Source organism: Aethalodelphis obliquidens, unplaced genomic scaffold (genome assembly GCF_003676395.1).
Source record: "Aethalodelphis obliquidens isolate GAN/ISIS:26980383/991018 unplaced genomic scaffold, ASM367639v1 scaffold38, whole genome shotgun sequence".
NCBI classification, from domain to species: Eukaryota; Metazoa; Chordata; class Mammalia; order Artiodactyla; family Delphinidae; genus Aethalodelphis; species Aethalodelphis obliquidens.
In genome coordinates, this window is record NW_020837982.1 from 4,462,857 (window position 1) to 4,482,919 (window position 20,063).

Below are 20,063 nucleotides of genomic sequence, written 5' to 3' on the forward strand. Positions count from 1 at the left end.
AATTGAAAACAACACATTAAAGTAAAAATCCATGTGTAGGGCTTCCCTGGTGGCGCAGTGGTTGAGAGTCCGCCTGCCAATGCAGGCGACACGGGTTTGTGCCCCGGTCTGGGAAGATCCCACATGCCGCGGAGCGGCTGGGCCCGTGAGCCATGGCTGCTGAGCCTGCGCCTCTGGAGCCTGTGCTCCGCAACGGGAGAGGCCAGAACAGTGAGAGGCCTGTGTACTGCAAAAAAAAAAAAAATCCATGTGTAATTTTGACAAATCATATTTATTTTAAAGTTTGATAACAGCAGTAAATAGAGATTTGGCGATTACCATAATGCCATTCTCCTCTGATCTCTTCATCGCAGTTTGAGGTTTGCAAAATGTTTCTTCCATTTGAAAGTATCCTTAAGTGTCTTAAATTCTTTTTCTCTGGATTCTTCTTCCTACTGGTAGATCCTAATTACTTTCTTAAGAAACCTGGGTATAAATGTAAAAAAGCTGGTTAATATATTCTGCCCATGGGTTATTTTTACACTCTTGTGCTGGCTGATGCATATATGTGCCCCTTGGTGATAGCGAAATTGCATTAATGGTCCTGTTAGATATCATTGATATATTTTAGTATTTATCTGATTAGAAAGTATTCATTGGCTAATTGTACTGCTCGGAAAGAAACCTCTCTAAACTCTGCAGTTTCTGTGAAATGGTTTCTTTTTTCCAGACTTTTCTAGCTTCTTTTTATTGTAGTTCACAAGATAGAATTACTTCACAGTGAGAGTTTTTATGCTTATATAATAAAGCAACTTCAGAAGATGTGACTGCCTTTGGATAATTTCAAATGAGTGAGATGTCTTAAAGAAATTCTTAGAGTTTTAGGCATACATTTGGCATCTTCAACTTTTATAAATAGTCTTTCATAATCACTTTTAAAAATTTTACTTACAAATGTTTTGAATTATGAAGTTGTTCTAAGTTCAGGAACTATATTTTAAGCCTGCTTTGGGTTCCAAGGGAAAGGTCTAGAGGAGCACAAGCAAATAAAACTCTGCATTGGTAGAAATGTTCTGTGTCTCCATGCCTTTTGAGCACTTGAAATGTGGCTAATGTAACTGAGGAACTGAACTTAAAATTGTATTTTTCTTTTTTTTTTAAATATTTATTTATTTAGTTGGTTGTGCTGGGTCTTAGTTGTGGCATGCAGGCTCCTTGTTTCCACGTGTGGGATCTTCGTTGCGGCATGTGGAATCTTTAGTTGTGGCATGCGGTATCTTTAGTTGTGGCATGCAGGATCTTTTAGTTCTGGCATGCAGGAACTAGTTCCCTGACCAGGGATCAAACCCGGGCCCCCTGCATTGGGAGCTCCGAGTCTTAACCACTGGACCACCAGGGAAGTCCCTTAAAATTGTATTTCATTTCAATAAGTTTACATATAAATAGTCACATGTGGCTAGGGGGTACCCTGTTAGACAGTACAGGTCTATAGGCATGCAAATTAGATTTGTAGTCTTGGGAACTAAATCTGTTACATGCTTTTACTTTAAAATAGTTAAAGATAGTGAATTAAAGCAAACTGTTTTCTCATAGCTTGGTTATGTCCTATGACCAAGAAATCTTAAAGTGCAGGATTTTTCACAGGTGAGTTTATATGTTTGATTACAGTTAATCTGATGGAAAAGATCCCTGGTTTGTTGTTTTCAGGAATGATTGTACAATCGTGTTTATAAAAATAAATTTACCACTTTTTTCTGATTATAAAAGTATATATTGAGGATGTAAAATTTCAGAACTTTAAAAGGAGTAAAAGGAAAATAAATCAAAATAAATATAACTACAGTAATTTGTTAATGTGTGCACAGGATAGAAAGATGTAAACTGTGACATCAAAAACATACATCAGTGGTGCACCTTGCAGCTATGGCGGCCTTGTGGTGGTGCTGTCCATTCAGCCACTGGTGGTGGTGGTGACTTCCTCTCAGGAAGTCCGGTCTCCACCTCCTGCTCCCACCACGCTTGCTTGGTGGCGGCAGAGGCAGCGGTTGTCCCTGCCTCTCCGCCTCGTCCACCTTGGCCTATCCACCAGCTGGCATTGGCGGAGAGGGAGATGGTAGTTGTAGATGGCCACCCCTGCCTCAGAGAAGATACCACATTGAATGAGCAAAGAATGAACTTTTTACAGATACCTTTTATAAAAGGCTTATAAGGAATAGTGCCATAATTTGAATCACAATGGATTTCACATTATGAGGTGAATGGGAGTGAAGTATTGGACAAAAATAGATTTTTTAATCTCTACATCATGGTTTTTAGCTCCTCAGTTGTTGCACAGTCTCACTATTTGGGGAAAGTTCGTGCTAAAAAACTGAAGCAATTAATGGGTGAATATGATCAAATTTTTCCACCAAGTTCTCAACCTGATAAGCAGAATCCTTTGTCAACCTAATGAAGTATTCAAGGAAGACATCTGACTCTTTTCAAGATGAACTTGAAGATTATATCAAAGTGCAGAAAGCCAGAGGCTTAGAGCCAAAGACTTGTTTCAGAAAGGTGAGAGAGGATTATTTGGAAACCTGTGGATACAAATAAGAGGTTAATTCTAGACCCAGGTGTAGAATGTTTGATCAAAGACTCCCTTATGAACCCGTCCAGACCTACCGCAGACCGTGCAATATTTCACAAGCAGTGGAGAAGCGGTTACCTCAGTGACTGCCAGCTCATGACAGCAGGCTGAGACTGGACTCCCTGAACTACTGTCAATTCACCAGGGACTGTTTCTCAGGAAAACCAGTATCCCTGAACTTTAGTCAACAAGAGTAAAACTGTGGCTCATACAGTGTACGATCTGGAGTTTACAGGCACCTCTCCTCAGAAAACAGTGCCAAGCTACTTATAAACAGATACATCAGAAGAGAGAAAGATACCCAGAGGAAGGCCAGGAAAAACCAGAGGAGGAGTGGTCCAAGCATAAGAGGAAGAAAGCTTATGAGGAAATAGATTTAGACAAACACAAGAGCATCCAAAGAAACAGAGGTGGAAACAGTCAGAGTCAGTACAGAAAAGCTTAAGAACCGAAAGGAGAAAAAAAGCTGAGGTGTAGCCTCTAAGAAAGAGGAACATAAGCGTAGAAAAGAGAAAAAGGAACAAGGGAAAGAAAGGACAGAAGAGGAGATGCTTTGGGACCAGTCTGCCCTTGGATTTTGAAGCTCTTGCATTGGTTCTCCTGAGGTTAAACTGAAGAAATAGTTAAGGAGCTTGGTTTTATGATGTTTATGTTCATATCGCTCTTTTCATGTGAACAGGTACAAAGGCTAAGTGAACAGAAAACATTTAGTGTGCTTGCTCTCCAAAATGGAAATTACTTTTCTGCTCCTAAAATCATTACTACATTTTTCTTATACATAATGTAATTTCCCTTAATGAGGGTGGCTCTGCTTTTATTCATCAAATTGCTATGATGGTGGAAGTATTTTTCCCTTGGGAGGTCATTTATTTTAAATTGGAGGATTAATAGGCTTTATAGAATCTATTTCTTGATTGGGTGTTAGTTTGGGGTGGGTGTTTTTATATTCATTAGTTTTCTCTGTGAAGCAGCTTACATTGATTTTTTTTTTTCTTCATTAGATCTAACTTGCAGTCTATTTTCTAGATTGGAAAGTGGAAAATGACATACATTATATAATAAGCTTAAGTTACATACAGTTTTAAACGTTTCAAAAAGTCTTGATACAAAATGAGTTTATATTCTGGAAATGTTTATAATATAATAAAGTTCTAATTTCTACAAAAAAGTACATAAATCAAAACCAACAAACAAAAGATAAAACATGGTGGTGGGGAGTAAAAATGTAGAGCTTTTTTTTTTTTTTTTTTTTTTTTTGCGGTACGTGGGCCTCTCACTGTTGTGGCCTCTCCCGTCGCGGAGCACAGGCTCCGGACTCGCAGGCTCAGCAGCCATGGCTCATGGGCCCAGCCGCTCCGCGGCATGTGGGATCTTCCCGGAGCGGGGCACGAACCCGCGTCCCCTGCATCGGCAGGCGGACTCTCAACCACTGCGCCACCAGGGAAGCCCTGTGTAGAGCTTTTTTTAAACTTAAGTTGTTATCAACTTAAAATAGGCTATTATAAATATGTTGTTTTATATATTTTGTAAGCTTCATATCAATCACAAAGCAAAACCTCTAGTAGATACACAAAAGATATAGAGAAAGGAATCCAAACTTAACACTAAAGATAGTCATCAATTCACAAAGGAAGAGAGTGAGAGGAGAAGAAAGGAACAAAGGAATTATGAAACAGCCAGAAACCGATTAACAAAATGGCAATGAGTACATATATTTATCAATAATTACTTTAATTGTAAGTGAACTAAATTCTCCAATCAAAAGAAATGGAATGACTAAATGGATAAAAAAAACAAAACCCATCTGTATGTTGCCTACAAGAGAGTCACTTCAGATATAAGGACACATAGAGACTGAAAGTGAGGAATGGAAAAAGATATTCCATATAAATGGAAACCAAAAGAAAGCTAGGGTAGCTATAGTTTTGTCAGACGAAATAGACTTAAAAAAAAGACTGTAATAAAAGACAAAGAAAGGCATTACATAATGATTAAAGAAGTCAGTTCAGCAAGAGAATATACCTTTTGTAAATATTTATGCACCCAACATAAGATCACCTAAATATATAAAACAACATAAACAGACCTAAAGGGAGAAATCGACAGCAATACAATAATAGCAGGGGACTTTAATACCCCGTGTTCATCAGTGACTAGATCACAGACAAAAAGTCAATATGTGACATTGACCTTAAATGACACATTAGACCAAATGGACTTAACAGACACACACAGAACATTTCATCTCAAAGCAACAGAATACACGTATTTCTTAAGCGCATACGGAATGTTCTCCAGGATAGATCTTATGTTAGGCCACAAAACAAGTCTTAATAAATTTAAGAAGATTAAAATCACATCAAACTTCTTTCCCAACCACAATCGTATGAAACTTGAAATCAGTTATAAGAAGAAAACTGGAACATTCACAGATATATGGAGATTAAACAAAACAGTACTGAACACTCAATGGGTCAAAGAAGAAATCGAAAAATATCTCAAGACAAATGAAAATACCTGGGACTTCCCTGATGGTCCAGTGGTAAAGAATCCACTTTCCAATGCAGGGGACGTGGGTAAGATCCCTGGGCAGGAAGATCCCACATGCTGCGGAGCAACTAAGCCCATGCGCTGCAACTACTGAGCCTGTGCTCTAGAGCCCATGAGCCACAACTACTGAGCCCACGTGCCACAACTGCTGAAGCCCGCACGCCTAGAGCCTGTGCTCTGCAACAAGAGAAGCCACCGCAGTGAGAAGCCCGCACACCACAATGAAGAGTAGCCCCCGCTCACCGCAACTAGAGAGAAAAGCCCACACGCAGCAATGAAGACCCAACGCAGCCAAAAAAATTTTTTTTTTAAGTTTTTTTTAAATTATTAACATCGCATCAAACTTCCTTTCCAACCACAGTCGTACGAAACTTGAAATCAATTATAAGGAGAAAACTGGAATATTCACAGATATATGGAGAGTAAACAAGATGGTACTGAGCACTCAGTGGGTCAAAGAAGAAATCAAAAAATATCTCAAGACAAATGAAAATAGAAGTACAACATACTAAAACATATGGGATTAAGCAGGGACTTCCTTCGTGGTCCAGTGGTGAAGAACCCTCCTTCCAGTTGCAGGGGACGCCGGTTTGATCCCTGGTCAGGGAACTGAGGTCCCACATGCCTCGGGGCAACTAAGCCCGCACACCACAACTACTGAGCTCACGTGCCTCAACGAAAGAGCCCATGTGCTGCAATCTACAGAGCCCACACACTCTGGAGCCCATGCACCACAACTAGAGAGAGAAAACTCGCACACCACAACTAGAGAGAAGCCCGCGCGCCACTGCAACTAGAGAGAAGCCCGTGCACTGCAACGAAGATCCCACATGCTGTAACTAAGACCCGATGCAGCCCCCCAAAAAAACCACTAAGGGACAATGGAAAATCAAAGTAATAAATGGGATTTCAAAAAAAAAAAAACAGTGAAACATGGGATGCAGCAAAAGCAGTTCTAGATAACTAATGAGAACCTGCTGTATAGCATAAGGAACTCTACTCAATACTCTGCAATGGTCTATATGGGAAAAGAATCTAAAAAAAAAAAAACGAGGGCTTCCCTGGTGGCGCAGTGGTTGAGAGTCCGCCTGCCGATGCAGGGGACGCGGGTTCGTGCCCCGGTCCGGGAAGATCCCACATGCCGCGGAGCGGCTGGGCCTGTGAGCCACGGCCGCTGAGCCTGCGCGTCCGGAGCCTGTGCTCCGCGATGGGAGAGGCCACAACAGTGAGAGGTCCGCGTACCACAAAAAAAAAAAAAAAAAAAACGAGAGAGAGAGGGAGTGGATATACATATATGTATAACAAATTCACTTTGCTCTACACTTCAAACTAACACAACATTGTAAATTAACTATACTCCAATAAAATTTTTTTTAAATGATTAAAAAAGGCAGTTCTAACAGGGAAGCTCATAGTGATAAATACCTACTTTAATAAATAAGAACAATCTCAAATAAACAACCTAACTTTCCACCTCAAGGAATTAGTAAAAAAAGAACAAGCTAAGTCCTAAGTTAGTAGAAGGAAGGAAATAAAGATCAGAGCAGAAATAAGTGAAATAGAGACTAAAAAGACAATAGAAAAGAACAGTGAAACTTAAGAGCTGGGTTTTTTTTAAAAAAGATAAACAAAATAGACAAATCTTTAGATAGACTTTCCATAAAAGAAAGAGAACTCAAATAAAATAAGAGATGAAGGAGACATTATATCTGATAACACAGAAATACTAAAGAATCACAAGAAACTACTGTGAACAGTTATACATCAACAAATTGAGCAACCTAACAGAAATGGACAAATTCCTGGAAATATTCAATGTGCCAATACTGAATCATGAAGAAACAGAAAATCTAAACAGACTGATTATTAGTAAGGAGATTGAATCAGTAACCAAAAACCTCGCAACAAACAGAAGTCCAGGACCCAATGGCTTCACTGGTGAATTTTACCAAACATTTAAAGAAGAATTAATACCAGTCATTCTCAAATTCTTCCAAAAAACAGAAGAGGAGGAAACACTACCAGACTTATTTTACAAGGTCAGCATTACTCTGATACCAAAACCAGACAAGGACACTATAAGAAAAGAAAATTACACGCCAATATCCCTGATGAACATAGATGCAAAAATCCTCAACAAAGTAGTAACAAACAGTATTCAACAATACAGTAAAAGGATCATACCCCATGATAAAGTGGTATTTATTCCAAGCATGTAAGGATGGTTCAAAATGCACAAATCAATCAGTGTGGTACATCACTTTAACAAAATGAAGGATAAAAATCATATGATCATCTCAGTAGATGCAGAAAAAGCTTTTGACGGAATTCAGCATCCATTTATGATAAAAATTCACAACAAAGTGGGTATAGAGGAAACATACCTCAACATAATAAAGACCATATATGACAAGCTCAAAGCTAACATCATACTCAACAGTGAAAAGCTAAGATATTTTCCTCTGAGATCAGGAACAAGAAAAGGATGCCCACTCTTGCCACTTTTATTGGAAGTCCAGATAGGCAAGAAGAAGAAATAAAAGACATCCAGATCAGAAAGGAAGAAGTAAAACTGTCGCTATTTGAAGATGACATGGTATTATATACAGAAAACCCTGAAGATTCCACCAGCAAACTGTTAGAACTAATAAACAAGTTCAGTCAAGTTGCAGGGTACAAAATCAGTATACAAAAATCAGTTGTATTTCTGTACACTAATAACAAACTATAAGAAAGAGAAATTAAGAGAACAATCCCATTTACAATCATATCAAAAAGAATAAAATACCTAGGAATAAATTTAACTGAGAAGGTTAAAGACCTGTAAACTGAAAACTATAAGACTTTTATGAGAGAAATTGAAAAGAACACAAATAAATGGGAAGATATTTTGTGCTCATGGATTGGAAGAATAAATATTGTTAAAATGTCCATATTATCCAAAGCAGTCTACAGATTCAGTGCCATCTCCATCAAAATTCCAATGGCATTTTTCACAGAAATAAAACTAACAATCCTAAACTTTGTATGGAATCACAGAAGACGCTGAATAGCAAAAGCAATCTTGATAAAGAAGAAGAAAGCTGGAGGTATCATACTTCTGTTTTGAACTGTATTAGAAAACTTTAGTAATCAAAACAGTATGATATTGGCATAAGACAAACACATAGATCAATGGAACAGGATAGAGAGCCCAGAAATAAACCCATGCCTATATGGTTAATTAATTTACAGCAACAGGTCAAGTATAGACTATGGGGAAAGGAGAGTCTCTTCAGTAAATGGTATTGGGAAAACTGGAAAACCACATGCAAAGAGTGAAAATGGACCAGTATCAGGAATTCCCTGGTGGTCCAGTGGTTAGGACTCAGCACTTTCACTGCCATGGCACGGGTTCAATTTCCTGGTTGGGGAAATAAGATCCTGCAAGCCACATGACATGGCCAAAAAACGAAAAGAAAAGAAAATGGACCACTATCTTATATCATACACAAAAATCAGCTGGTTACATACAGGGGAAATTTATCAAATAAGAAAATATATTAAAGATAATGAGAGTGAGGTTTTTCATTGTCAGAGAGGGGTATTACAAATCATGGGAAGAGGATAAGCTGGAATAAATACTATGGTATTGGGTTGGATTTGTGATATTATGGTGAACTCAATTGTTTTCAATAAACAAATATAGATATTTAATGTGCATGTATGCCCTAACTCTATCCACTGAGAGGATCTAAGAACAGTGACACCTCAGTAGCAGTGAGTACATCCGTTGCCATAGTTTCTTGGAGTGGGGAAAGTACAAGATGCTCCTGGAACATCTTAGTGTGCCAGAAAGCAAGGAAGGATCAAGGAGTGATGGGGCCACGTGAAAAAAATAGAAGCCATCATAAAAAGGTTCTTAATGCTCAAATGTGAGGCAGTTTGAACATCAAAATAAATGATAATAGCAGGTTATAACTTATTAAATAAATAGAAGTCTACAAGTCCATATAATAAAGAATAAAATGAAAGTTTTATGAGAAACAGGATATTTATATAAGTACCTTCTCACAAAATACTTATTAATTACAAAGACAAAAAGAGAAACTACTGTGAAGAAGCCTGGTAGACACCACCGTAAGTGATCAAAGTGAACACCATCAATAATGAAACCATTTGAAATCATACATCATCTTATAGAATAAATTAGAAAAATATAACATTTACTTCTGTGATATTCCTGCCAAAGTTGTATAGCCCAAATTTAATTATTAGGACCAACCCAAATTGAGGGATATTCAAGAGTCTTTTATACTTCAAAATTGTCAAGGTCATGACTTCAGCTCACCTTAAGAGACTGGAAAAAGAAGAGGAAATTCAACCCAAAATAAGCAGAAGAAAGAGAATAAAATAGCAAAGCAGAAATCAGTTAAATAGAAAGCAGAGAAGCAATAGAGAAATCAGTGAAACCAAAAGCTAGTTGTTTGAGAAAATTAATAAAATTGGTAAACCACTAGCCAGATTGATCAGGAAAAGAAGAGAGAAGACACAACATCAGGAATAAGAGGTGACATCACTACAGATTTTACAGGTATTAAAAGAATTATAGGGACTTCCCTGGTGGTCCAGTGGTAAAGAATCCACCTTCCAGTGCAGGGGACGCAGGTTCGATGATCCCACATGCCGTGGGGGCAACTAAAACCCATGCGTGACAACTACTGAGCTCACACACCTCAACGAGAGAGCCCGCGTGCCACAAACTACAGAGCCCCCGCACACCACAACTAGAGAGAGAAAGCACAAATGCCACAACTAGAGAGAAGCCTGCACACCACAACGAAGAGCCCATGCGGCAATGAAAGATCCCTCACGCTTTAACGAAGACACCCCACCCCGCCCCCCCGGCCCTGTGACGCAACTAAGACCCAACGCAGCCAAAAAATAAAGAAAAGAAAGGAGGGAGGGAGGAAGGGAGGGAGGGAAGGAGGAAAGAAGGAAGGAAGGAATTATAAGGAAATACTATGAACAACTTTGTTAATAAATTTAACAAGTTAGATAAAATAGATAATTTCCTTGAAGGATGCAAATGACCAAAGGACGCTTTTGCTACAGAGGACATTATTGGGATACTCGATTGAAACTTGAATGGGGTTTGAGGATTTAGATGATAGTCATGTATCAGTATTAATGGTCGGTTTAATGGCTGTGTTATGGTTTTTTAGTATGAGAATATGTTTAGGAAATATACACTAAAGTATTTAGGAAGGGTGGGGCATCATGCCAGCAATTTACTGTACATTGACTCACTTGAAAAAGTTCTTTGAACTCTACTTGAAATTTTTTTTGCTAAGTTTAAAATTATTTCAAAAAAAAACAAAAACAAAAAAACTTTAACAATACTTGTATGTCCCTGTATAACAGGCACATATTTTAACAGGAAAGTTTTCTTTCTTTTACAGCGGAAAGGAAGCCTCCTTTATTTAATATGAATGCAATGAGTGCCTTATATCACATAGCCCAAAATGAATCCCCTACACTACAGTCTAATGAATGGTGAGTATTGCTAAGAGATATATTACTCGACATTGTATAAATTAAATGCTTTTTCATAATGTTATCAAAGTGATTTCATTTCAATTAGGTAAAATGTATTACCTGAAAAGATATTAAAATAGGTTATATCATGTTTATCCTTTATTATGTCTGCTTTCTTAGCATATATATAACTTAGTTCAGAAACAAAGGATAGATGATGCCACATGGAAACAAAAAGTATTTGCTTTTCACAAAAAAATTATATTTAGTTTTTTGAACTTTAGGAACATACATAACCCTGATTATATAATAAATAGCATGATTTAAACATAATATTTTATAACTAAAATATAGATTGCCACAACCTGTAGTGAAGTTCAGTTGGAGAATGGTTTATAATTTATATAGTATAAGACATAGGTAAAATGGTTTGATTTATCAGAATTACCAGATAATTCATAACTTTGGAATCATTCTAATTGTTATTATGACATTTGTTATTCAGACTGCTTAATGTTTTTTTTCTTCTAGTGCTTCCTTGTTGTGATAAAGTTACATTCATTCATGTAAAAAAGTTTATGGAGAACTGATTGACAGTTTTAGAAAATGAGGATTTTTATCAGAAAATTTTACTGGGAAATTAATTCCTCAGGTGTATCTAGCATTTGAAAAATTCCAGGGGTATATGTAGCATATTTAATAAATATTTTTAAAAAGGTAGATGCGTAAGTTAGCAATACTTTATTTTTTAAGGATTAATTAACACACATTCATAGTTCTTAGTACTTTTGTAGATATACATAGAAGGAATCTTTTGGCTCAGACTTTAGTATTATGGTACATATAAGTAATAAATATATTGAACACAGACTGTCTTCACACTGTGTTCAATTGATACGTTGGGGATTCAAAAAAGAGTTCCTTTTTTGCTTGTAAAGAACTTAAGGTCTTCTTTGAATATTACAAACATCGATGGAGAAATTATTACTGGCTTACTCATTGAACTCTCATCAGTAACACTATATAATAATAATGTGTTAAGACTTCTGATGTTTTAAAAAAATATCTCAATTGGTTTTCTGGATTTAATGGAAGTTTTATCCATTTGCTGTAGGACATCAAATACTTAGGTATACAAAATGCTCCCTTCAAAGCAAATGGAGTGATATTCTGAATCACTCTATACAGAAGATGATCCAGGGGGCAAAGAAGAAAGAAAGGTGGCTTATAGAAAGGAAAAAAAAATAAAGTTATCTTAGATTTGAATGCTAAAAGGAAAATATTGGCTTTTCTAATTTTCCCTCAATATAGAATGAGTTATGATATTTTAAATGTGGGAGCAGAATTTTAAAATAATCTGTGCAAATTTATCTTCGGAAAATGGTGAAGATTCATTGGTTGCTTTAGATAACTTTTCATAGATATATATGAAATGTATATAGTATCTCCTTTTTTTATCATTTCTTTTCCATCCCCCCTCCCACCAGTAGGCACATGCCTTGTTTTGTGGATGTTTTTAAAGGAAATAGCAATATGTTCACTTGATACTTTCCTTTACAATAGGTCTGATTATTTTCGCAACTTTGTAGATTCTTGCCTCCAGAAAATCCCTCAAGATCGCCCTACATCAGAGGAACTTTTAAAGGTCAGTTCAATTATATTCTGTTTTCTACCCCTAAGAAATTATTTAAGAATGTGTTTTATTTTTCTTTGATTCTGCATCAGTATTAAGTATTCTCTACTAGTTTTTAATTAAAATGCTAATTTTGTATACTGTTCTCTCTTGAGACTCTTCTTAGATGCTAAATTTTTTCATTTATTTTTTGAAAATTGATTGTTTTTACTGTGTCTGGATAGTTATTTTGGATATAGTTAAATATCCAAAATAGTACCAAATGGCTAAATTTTTATATGTGCAATAATATATTCATGAGTTATAATTACAAATTTTAATTCATGTGGAACAATATCATATTTCAAAGTTGGTAAAGCATAGTTTAACTTTGGATCTAATTTTTATATCTACCATACTTTATGTATTTTTCTGTCCTGTATTAAAATAATATGAAAGAAAGAAATGACATGTAATATATTTACAAAAATATTGTGGGAGGAAAGAGATTTTAAAAGAAACTGTTAAAATGGATATCATTTATCCTTTTTGGAAATACATTTTTCTAACTTAGCAATGAAAATATTTTTTAAATCATGTAAATTCTATTCAGTTTTCACTAACTTTCATTGCCTAATTTAAATAAATGATTGGTATATGCTTTCTGTTCTCAAAAATTTTATTTCATTTGGCAGTTGACTGTCTTATTAATAGCAGTAATAGTATTGTTGAACTTAATATAGTTCTTAAAACATCTACATAAAGCAATAGTAAGTAGATTTGATTCTCTTTGTGACCCTAAGAAATCTTGTTGATTTTTCACTCTAAAATTTAAGTAGCCTATTTTTATATGAATGTTTTAGAATTTCAGAGGGATTCAGTTTATTTTCACCAACACACATCAATTAAAGATACAAAGAAATTGAAAGGATCTTATATATATTCAATAGTATTATTTGCAACTTTAGCATGTAGAAGAGCAGTATAAAGTTTCAGTAATGCTTGGGGAATTTTAGGCAGTAAGCGCACTCATACCGTCAGAAATGAAAGCTTGAATAAATTGGTACTCACAATAGCAACAAAAGATTTAGTAAAGCTAGGAATTATATTAGTGAAAAATAAGCAAGATCTATATGTAGAAAACTGTCAAACTTAGAAATATTTCTAAATATATTATTTTTGGGTAAGAAGACTGAATATTGTAAATAGTGGTACATACCAAGCTAAGGCTTAGGAAAAAGGAAGAATGTGATTTGCTTCTTACACTTGTCTAATATAGGTGAAAGAAGCTCTTTGGGTATAACCCAACCCACCAGGCCTAGGTATTTGGTATTTGGTGATTAGGTCCCAAGTCTGTATATAGTATTCATTTACCTGGTCCATAGTGTGTATTGGCACAGCCTTATTGGAAACGATAGGAAGTAGCTATCAAGTGCTTCTTTCCCTTTGGCCTAATGACATTTCTTTCACAATCCATCATAAAGAAAAAAATTAATAGAAAAAAGGTGTTTTTTACATATGAAGCTATTTATCTCAGAATTAAAAGTTGGAAATAAACTGTCCAGAATTAGGGTAATGGTTAAATAATTATGGCATAAAGATTTGATGAAATATTCTGTAGGCATCATGTTTATGAGTTTGAAATAACAATACTTATGATAGTGAAAGTAGAATCAAATATGATATAGTTAGGACTCTGCATAGAGAAGAAATAAATTTGGCTAACAAAGGACGTAAAAGTGTTACAAAAATTCAAGGGTATCTCATGAACTCAAGGACAGAAGGTATCTTTCTGCAATCTATATACTAACTGTATCTACAAAACAAAAGTCTATACATAGAAAATTTCTGAAAAGAAAGGTATCAAAATGTAGCAGTGATATTCTAAAGTTGGAATTGTTCTTTCTACTTTATTTGATAACGTTAAGCTTTATTAAATGTTAGTGGTAAAAATCACTAATAATATAATGGCTTTTAATCAACTGCTAGTGTTTTATGAAGAGTATTGTTTATGCAACATACAAAGAAAACCATAATATCCAGGTTTATATTACATAATTCACCATCAGTAAATGCATTTCTGTTGAAACCTAATAAAACTCAGAACTGACGTGCCTTTTCTGTGAAATCAACAGTTATAAGAATATGTAAACCTTTATTTAGCCTTTGTTTAGGGCTCTAACTGGACTTACCTCTTAGTGTTTAATTAAACCCTTTTATCATTTCAACTCTGCATTTTCAGTTGACCAACAAAAGTATGATGTGCAAAGTTTTTATAAAATGTACGGGGGTAGTTACGTAGGCAGAGAGTGAATATATGTAAATGACAGTTTCATAAATATAAGATGTCAGAAATGTAATAGAATTAAATAGCTATAGATTATATGCGTTATCTATCATGATTATTCAGGATAGTATCTCTAGGGTCTAAGAAGGGGTACATTTGTACTAACTGAAAAATATATAGATTTCAACTTGACTTTTACATTCTCTTATCCAGCACATGTTTGTTCTTCGGGAGCGCCCTGAAACGGTGTTAATAGATCTTATTCAGAGGACAAAGGATGCAGTAAGGGAGCTGGACAATCTGCAGTATCGAAAGATGAAGAAACTCCTTTTCCAGGAGGCACATAATGGACCAGCAGTAGAAGCACAGGAAGAAGAAGAGGTAATAATTTAGAAATGATGCAAATATTGAGCTCTCTTCATTGGCTTCTTTACTTATGCAACTTGTCTTTTACATCACGAATCTCTTACATCAGTGGTTCTCAGGTTGTGTTTTCTTAACACTGGTCCTGTAAGATCCCAGGTGGGAAAAAAGGGTTTTGTGTTCTTTAAATCCAGTCCCTTCATAGTGCACATTGGCATACATAGTAAAGCTCTGAGAAGTCTTGTATTAAAGAAACTGGTTCAACTTTGTTTAATCTGGTCCCTCTCAAATATCTTGGACACTGAACCCTTTTTTTTGCCTGCTTGTCCAGTTGTGTGGGACATGCTTTTGAAAGTATTTGAAACTATAGACTCTGGAAGTTGACAGTACTCACTCACAAGTCATTAGAAAGTTACCAAGCATTCTTCCAGGGACACTTCTTTTCAGTTCTGCATACTTTGATTCCATCTACGCAGTTCTAAAATACTCATTTTACAAATGAGTAAAAGCAAGGGTCAGTGGTTAACTCACTGTAGGTAGAGCCATATGGGTTCAAATTCAAATAGCTGTCACTCTTAAGGTCAAGTTCTTTCCCTGTTGCCTTTTAGGGAGAATGGAAATATAAATTTGCAATGGATATGTTACAGAACTTTCTCACATGGAAATATACATATAAAGCTATCTTTTTTACTGTAAATATTTTCAGTTTTCTTCTTTGCTTCTGTCAGAATTCCAGAGCTTTGATTTGTTTTTTCTGTTTTCCAGTGAGAGAGATCACTTTGCATTCTGAAACTAGGAGCAGCAGTTAATTACTTTTATTTTTAATAGTGCTACGTAATTAATGAACTATAAAATGCAAGATTTTATTAACCTACAGTTTTGGGTATTTTTGTTTTATTTTTTAGTTCTTTTGATAGTCTTTTGAAAATTGTTTTGGGTTATTCTAGATATATGAAACAAAGTTGTGGTAAAGTAAAGTTGTGAAATTAATAAGATTCTCATGTAGTTTAATCTATAACAGCATCTCTGTTAGGCTAGAGACATAAGAAAAGTTCCTCTATATATACCATGTGTCCATATTTATTAAATTCTGCATATCTTATAGAATTTTGGTATGGTAAGACTATTGTAATGTTGGTACCCAGATACCATGGCTTGCCTGGTTACTTCACAAAAACATTCTTGTGATTGTGGTTAAATATATATGTAATACATAATTTTTAATTTACAGAAAAATAGGAATTAAATTATTTGGTGGTAGAAGGATAGGCTAGAGACTATATTTTAAATAAGAAAGAAAAATACACTTCAAAAGGCTTCAACAAAAAAATAACAACTAAAAGGAGTTGTTTCTAGGATTTTTTTTTTAAAGGTTGGGGCTTGTCTTTTGTTTCTTGGAAGCGCAGAATCCTAACCACTGGACCGACACGGAATTCCTGTGTAAGATCCCAGGTGGGAAAAAAGGGTTTTGTGTTCTTTAAATCCAGTCCCTTCATAGTGCACATTGGCATACATAGTAAAGCTTCTTTTAACGATGGGAATGAGAAATGAGAAATGAGCAGAATCTCTCTATATAACCCATGAGATGTGTGGTAAAAATGAATTTCAAAAAGTGTCAAACAATTTAGAGAAAATGCTGTACTTTGGAAATAACCCAAAACTGATAAACTGCCTTTTTCACACAGTTGGTTTGGTTTTTGTTATTTACCTGTTGGTCATTTTTATTTGTTTATTTTTCTGTTAGCAGTTGGTTAACTTCCTGGTCTCACCAAATAAAGGAAATGTCTCATGATACACCTCTGACTTTCTAAAGACTGTGTGCCAAGCAGTGTGCTTGGTGCTTATGTTCAAGAAATCGGAAGAGATACAGATATTTGAACCTAATGCTCTTTTTCCTTAGGAACAAGATCATGGTGTTGGACGGACAGGAACAGTGAATAGTGTTGGAAGTAATCAGTCTATTCCCAGTATGTCCATCAGTGCCAGTAGCCAAAGCAGTAGTGTTAACAGTCTTCCAGATGCCTCGGATGACAAGAGTGAGCTAGACATGATGGAGGGAGACCACACAGTGATGTCTAATAGTTCTGTCATCCATTTAAAACCTGTGAGTATTTGGATTTCAGTGAAAAAAAATTTCAACTTTGGTAAATAATTTTAGTTTAAGAGGAGTTTTTTTTTTTTTCTGGATTTTTGTATTTTATTTTATTTATTTTTTTATACAGCAGGTTCTTATTAGTCATCAGTTTTATACACATCAGTGTATACATGTCAATTCCAATCGCCCAATTCAGCACACCACCATCCCCACCCCGCCCCGCAGCTTTCCCTCCTTGGTGTCCATACGTTTGTTCTCTACATCTGTGTCTCAACTTCTGCCCTGCAAACCGATTCATCTGTACCATTTTTCTAGGTTCCACATACATGTGTTAATATACGATATTTGTTTTTCTCTTTCTGACTTACTTCACTCTGTATGACAGTCTCTAGATCCATCCTCGTCTCAACAAATGACCGAATATCGTTCCTTTTTATGGCTGAGTAATATTCCATTGTATATATGTACCACATCTTCTTTATCCATTTGTCTGTCGATGTGCATTTAGGTTGCTTCCATGACCTGGCTATTGTAAATAGTGCTGCAATGAACGTTGGGGTGCATGTGTCTTTTTGAATTATGGTTTTCTCTGGGTATATGCCCAGTAGTGGGATTGCTGGATCATATGGTAATATATTTTTAGTTTTTTTAAGGAACCTGCATACTGTTCTCCATGGTGCCTGTATCAATTTACATTACCACCAACAGTGCAAGAGTGTTCCCTTTTCTCCACACCCTCTCCAGCATTTGTTGTTTGTAGATTTTCTGATGATGCCCATTCTAATTGGTGTGAGGTGATACCTCATTGTAGTTTTGATTTGCATTTCTCTAATAATTAGTGATGTTGAGCAGCTTTTCATGTGCTTCTTCGCCATCTGTATGTCTTCTTTGGAGAAATGTCTGTTTAGGTCTTCTGCCCATTTTTGGATTGGATTGTTTGTTTCTTTAATATTCAGCTGCATGAGCTGTTTATATATTTTGGAAATTAATCCTTTGTCCATTGATTTGTTTGCAAATATTTTCTCCCATTCTGAGGGTTGTCTTTTCGTCTTGTTTATAGTCTCCTTTGCTGTGCAAAAGCTTTTAAGTTTCATTAGGTCCCATTTGTTTATTTTTGTTTTTATTTCCATTACTCTAGGAGGTGGATCAAAAAAGATCTTGCTGTGATTTATGTAAAAGAGTGTTCTTTCTATGTTTTCCTCTAAGCGTTTTATAGTGTCTGGTCTTACATTTAGGTCACTAATCCATTTTGAGTTTATTTTTGTGTATGGTGTTAGGTAGTGTTCTAATTTCATTCTTTTACATGTAGCTGTCCAGTTTTCCCAGCACCACTTATTGAAGAGACTGTCTTTTCTCCATTGTATATCCTTGCCTCCTTTGTCATAGATTAGTTGACCGTAAGTGCATGGGTTTATCTCTGGGCTTTCTATCTTGTTCCATTGATCTATGTTTCTGTTTTTGTGCCAGGACCATATTGTCTTGATTACTGTAGCTTTGTAGTATAGTCTGAAGTCAGGAAGTCTGATTCCTCCAGCAAGAGTGGAGTCTCTGTTTCCCCCAGTCCTGTCGAAGTCCTGCAGTCAAATCCCACTAGGCTTCAAAGTCTGATTCTCGAGGAATTCCTCCTCCCGTTGCCAGACCCCCAGGTTGGGAACCTGACGTGGGGCTCAGAACCTTCCCTCGAGTGGGTGGACTTCTGTGGTAAAAGTGTTCTCCAGTCTGTGAGTCACCCACCCAGCAGTTATGACATTTGATTTTACTGTGATTGTGCCCCTCCTACCGTCTCATTGTGGCTTCTTCTTTGGATGTGGGGTGTCTTTTTTGGTGGGTTCCTGTGTCTTCCTGTTGATGATTGTCCAGCAGCTAGTTGTGATTCTGGTGTTCTCGCAAGAGGGAGTGAGAGCGCGTCCTTCTACTTCGCCATCTTGGTTCCTAATCCCCTTTGAGATTTTTCTTTTATTTTCTTTGCTGTTTCAGAAGTTTTGAACAATTTTAGGTAACTTATTTTAGAATGGCAGTAGGCTTGTTAATTCCCAATGTAATGTCTGCATTTGGGAAACTAATGTTTTGAGAAAACAAAAAGAATATTTTTAAAAATCTTAGAAGAAAAAATACAGAAATACTATGTATAATGTATTATTTGAAGTTACTTAGATGGAAAATAAAGTATTTAAAAATAGTAGATTAAAAAAAAACTAGTAGGTTTACTAATGAAATTCATTATAATATAACCGTTGCCTTTGAAGAGTGGGAGAATGGGTTAGGATGGGTGGTGACCAAAAGTGACTTTTGCGTTATCCATAATGTTTACATCTTTAAGATATAGTGTAATTAAAGAAAAGTATAAATTCTGGGTTTAGGAAATACTGGTGTTTAGTACATTAGTCTTCATACTTTCAAATGCAACATTTTGAATTTTCTTGAAAATATTTGAAGAGCAGATAACTCCTTTTAGCAGTTAATAGGAATGCTTCCTTTTAAACTTCACAGCGTAGTGTTACCTAGAAAGTTATTAGGAACAATAGCTAAAAGGTGGAACCAGTCCAGGTGTCCCTCAACAGATCAATGGATAAACAAAACCATGGTATATACATACGATGAATATTTTTCAGCTGTAAAAAGGAATGAAATTCTGATATATGCTACAACATTAGTGAACCTTGAAAACATTATGCTAAGTGATATACGTCAGATGTAAAAGGACAAATAATGTATAATTCCACTTATATGAACTATCTAGAATAGGCAAATTCATAGAGACAGAAAGTGGATTAGAGGTTACCTGGGGCTGACTGAAGGATGAAATGGAGAATTTTTGCTAATGGATACAGAATTTCCATTCGGGGTGATGGAAAAGTTTGGGAAATAGTGGGGATGGTGGCACAGCATTGAAAATGTAATCAGCGCCCCTGAATTGTATACGTAAAAATGGTTAAAATGGAAAAATTTATATTACAAATGTTTTAACACACAGTTTTCAAGAATGATTTAGTTAAGTAGTGTTATTTAGGGAAAAACCATGTTTAATTTTTAT

The 20,063-nt window shown here is 35.7% G+C and overlaps 1 protein-coding gene and 1 pseudogene across 6 annotated transcripts in view; both read left to right on the plus strand.

Annotated features, from left to right (window-relative positions):
• TAOK1 (TAO kinase 1) overlaps positions 1 to 20,063 on the plus strand; it is a 148,937-nt gene that overhangs the window by 92,794 nt on the left and 36,080 nt on the right. For 5 of the 6 annotated variants that reach the window (XM_027130502.1, XM_027130503.1, XM_027130505.1 and 2 more), the window contains 4 exons: positions 10,597 to 10,690; positions 12,236 to 12,317; positions 14,785 to 14,952; positions 16,835 to 17,038. In XM_027130502.1, the coding sequence (XP_026986303.1) occupies positions 10,597 to 10,690; positions 12,236 to 12,317; positions 14,785 to 14,952; positions 16,835 to 17,038 (548 nt within the window). The remainder of the gene's footprint in view (positions 1 to 10,596; positions 10,691 to 12,235; positions 12,318 to 14,784; positions 14,953 to 16,834; positions 17,039 to 20,063) is intronic. The other variant, XM_027130507.1, reaches the window with a different exon arrangement.
• Positions 1,378 to 3,766, plus strand: LOC113632848 (lysine-rich coiled-coil protein 1-like; annotated as a pseudogene).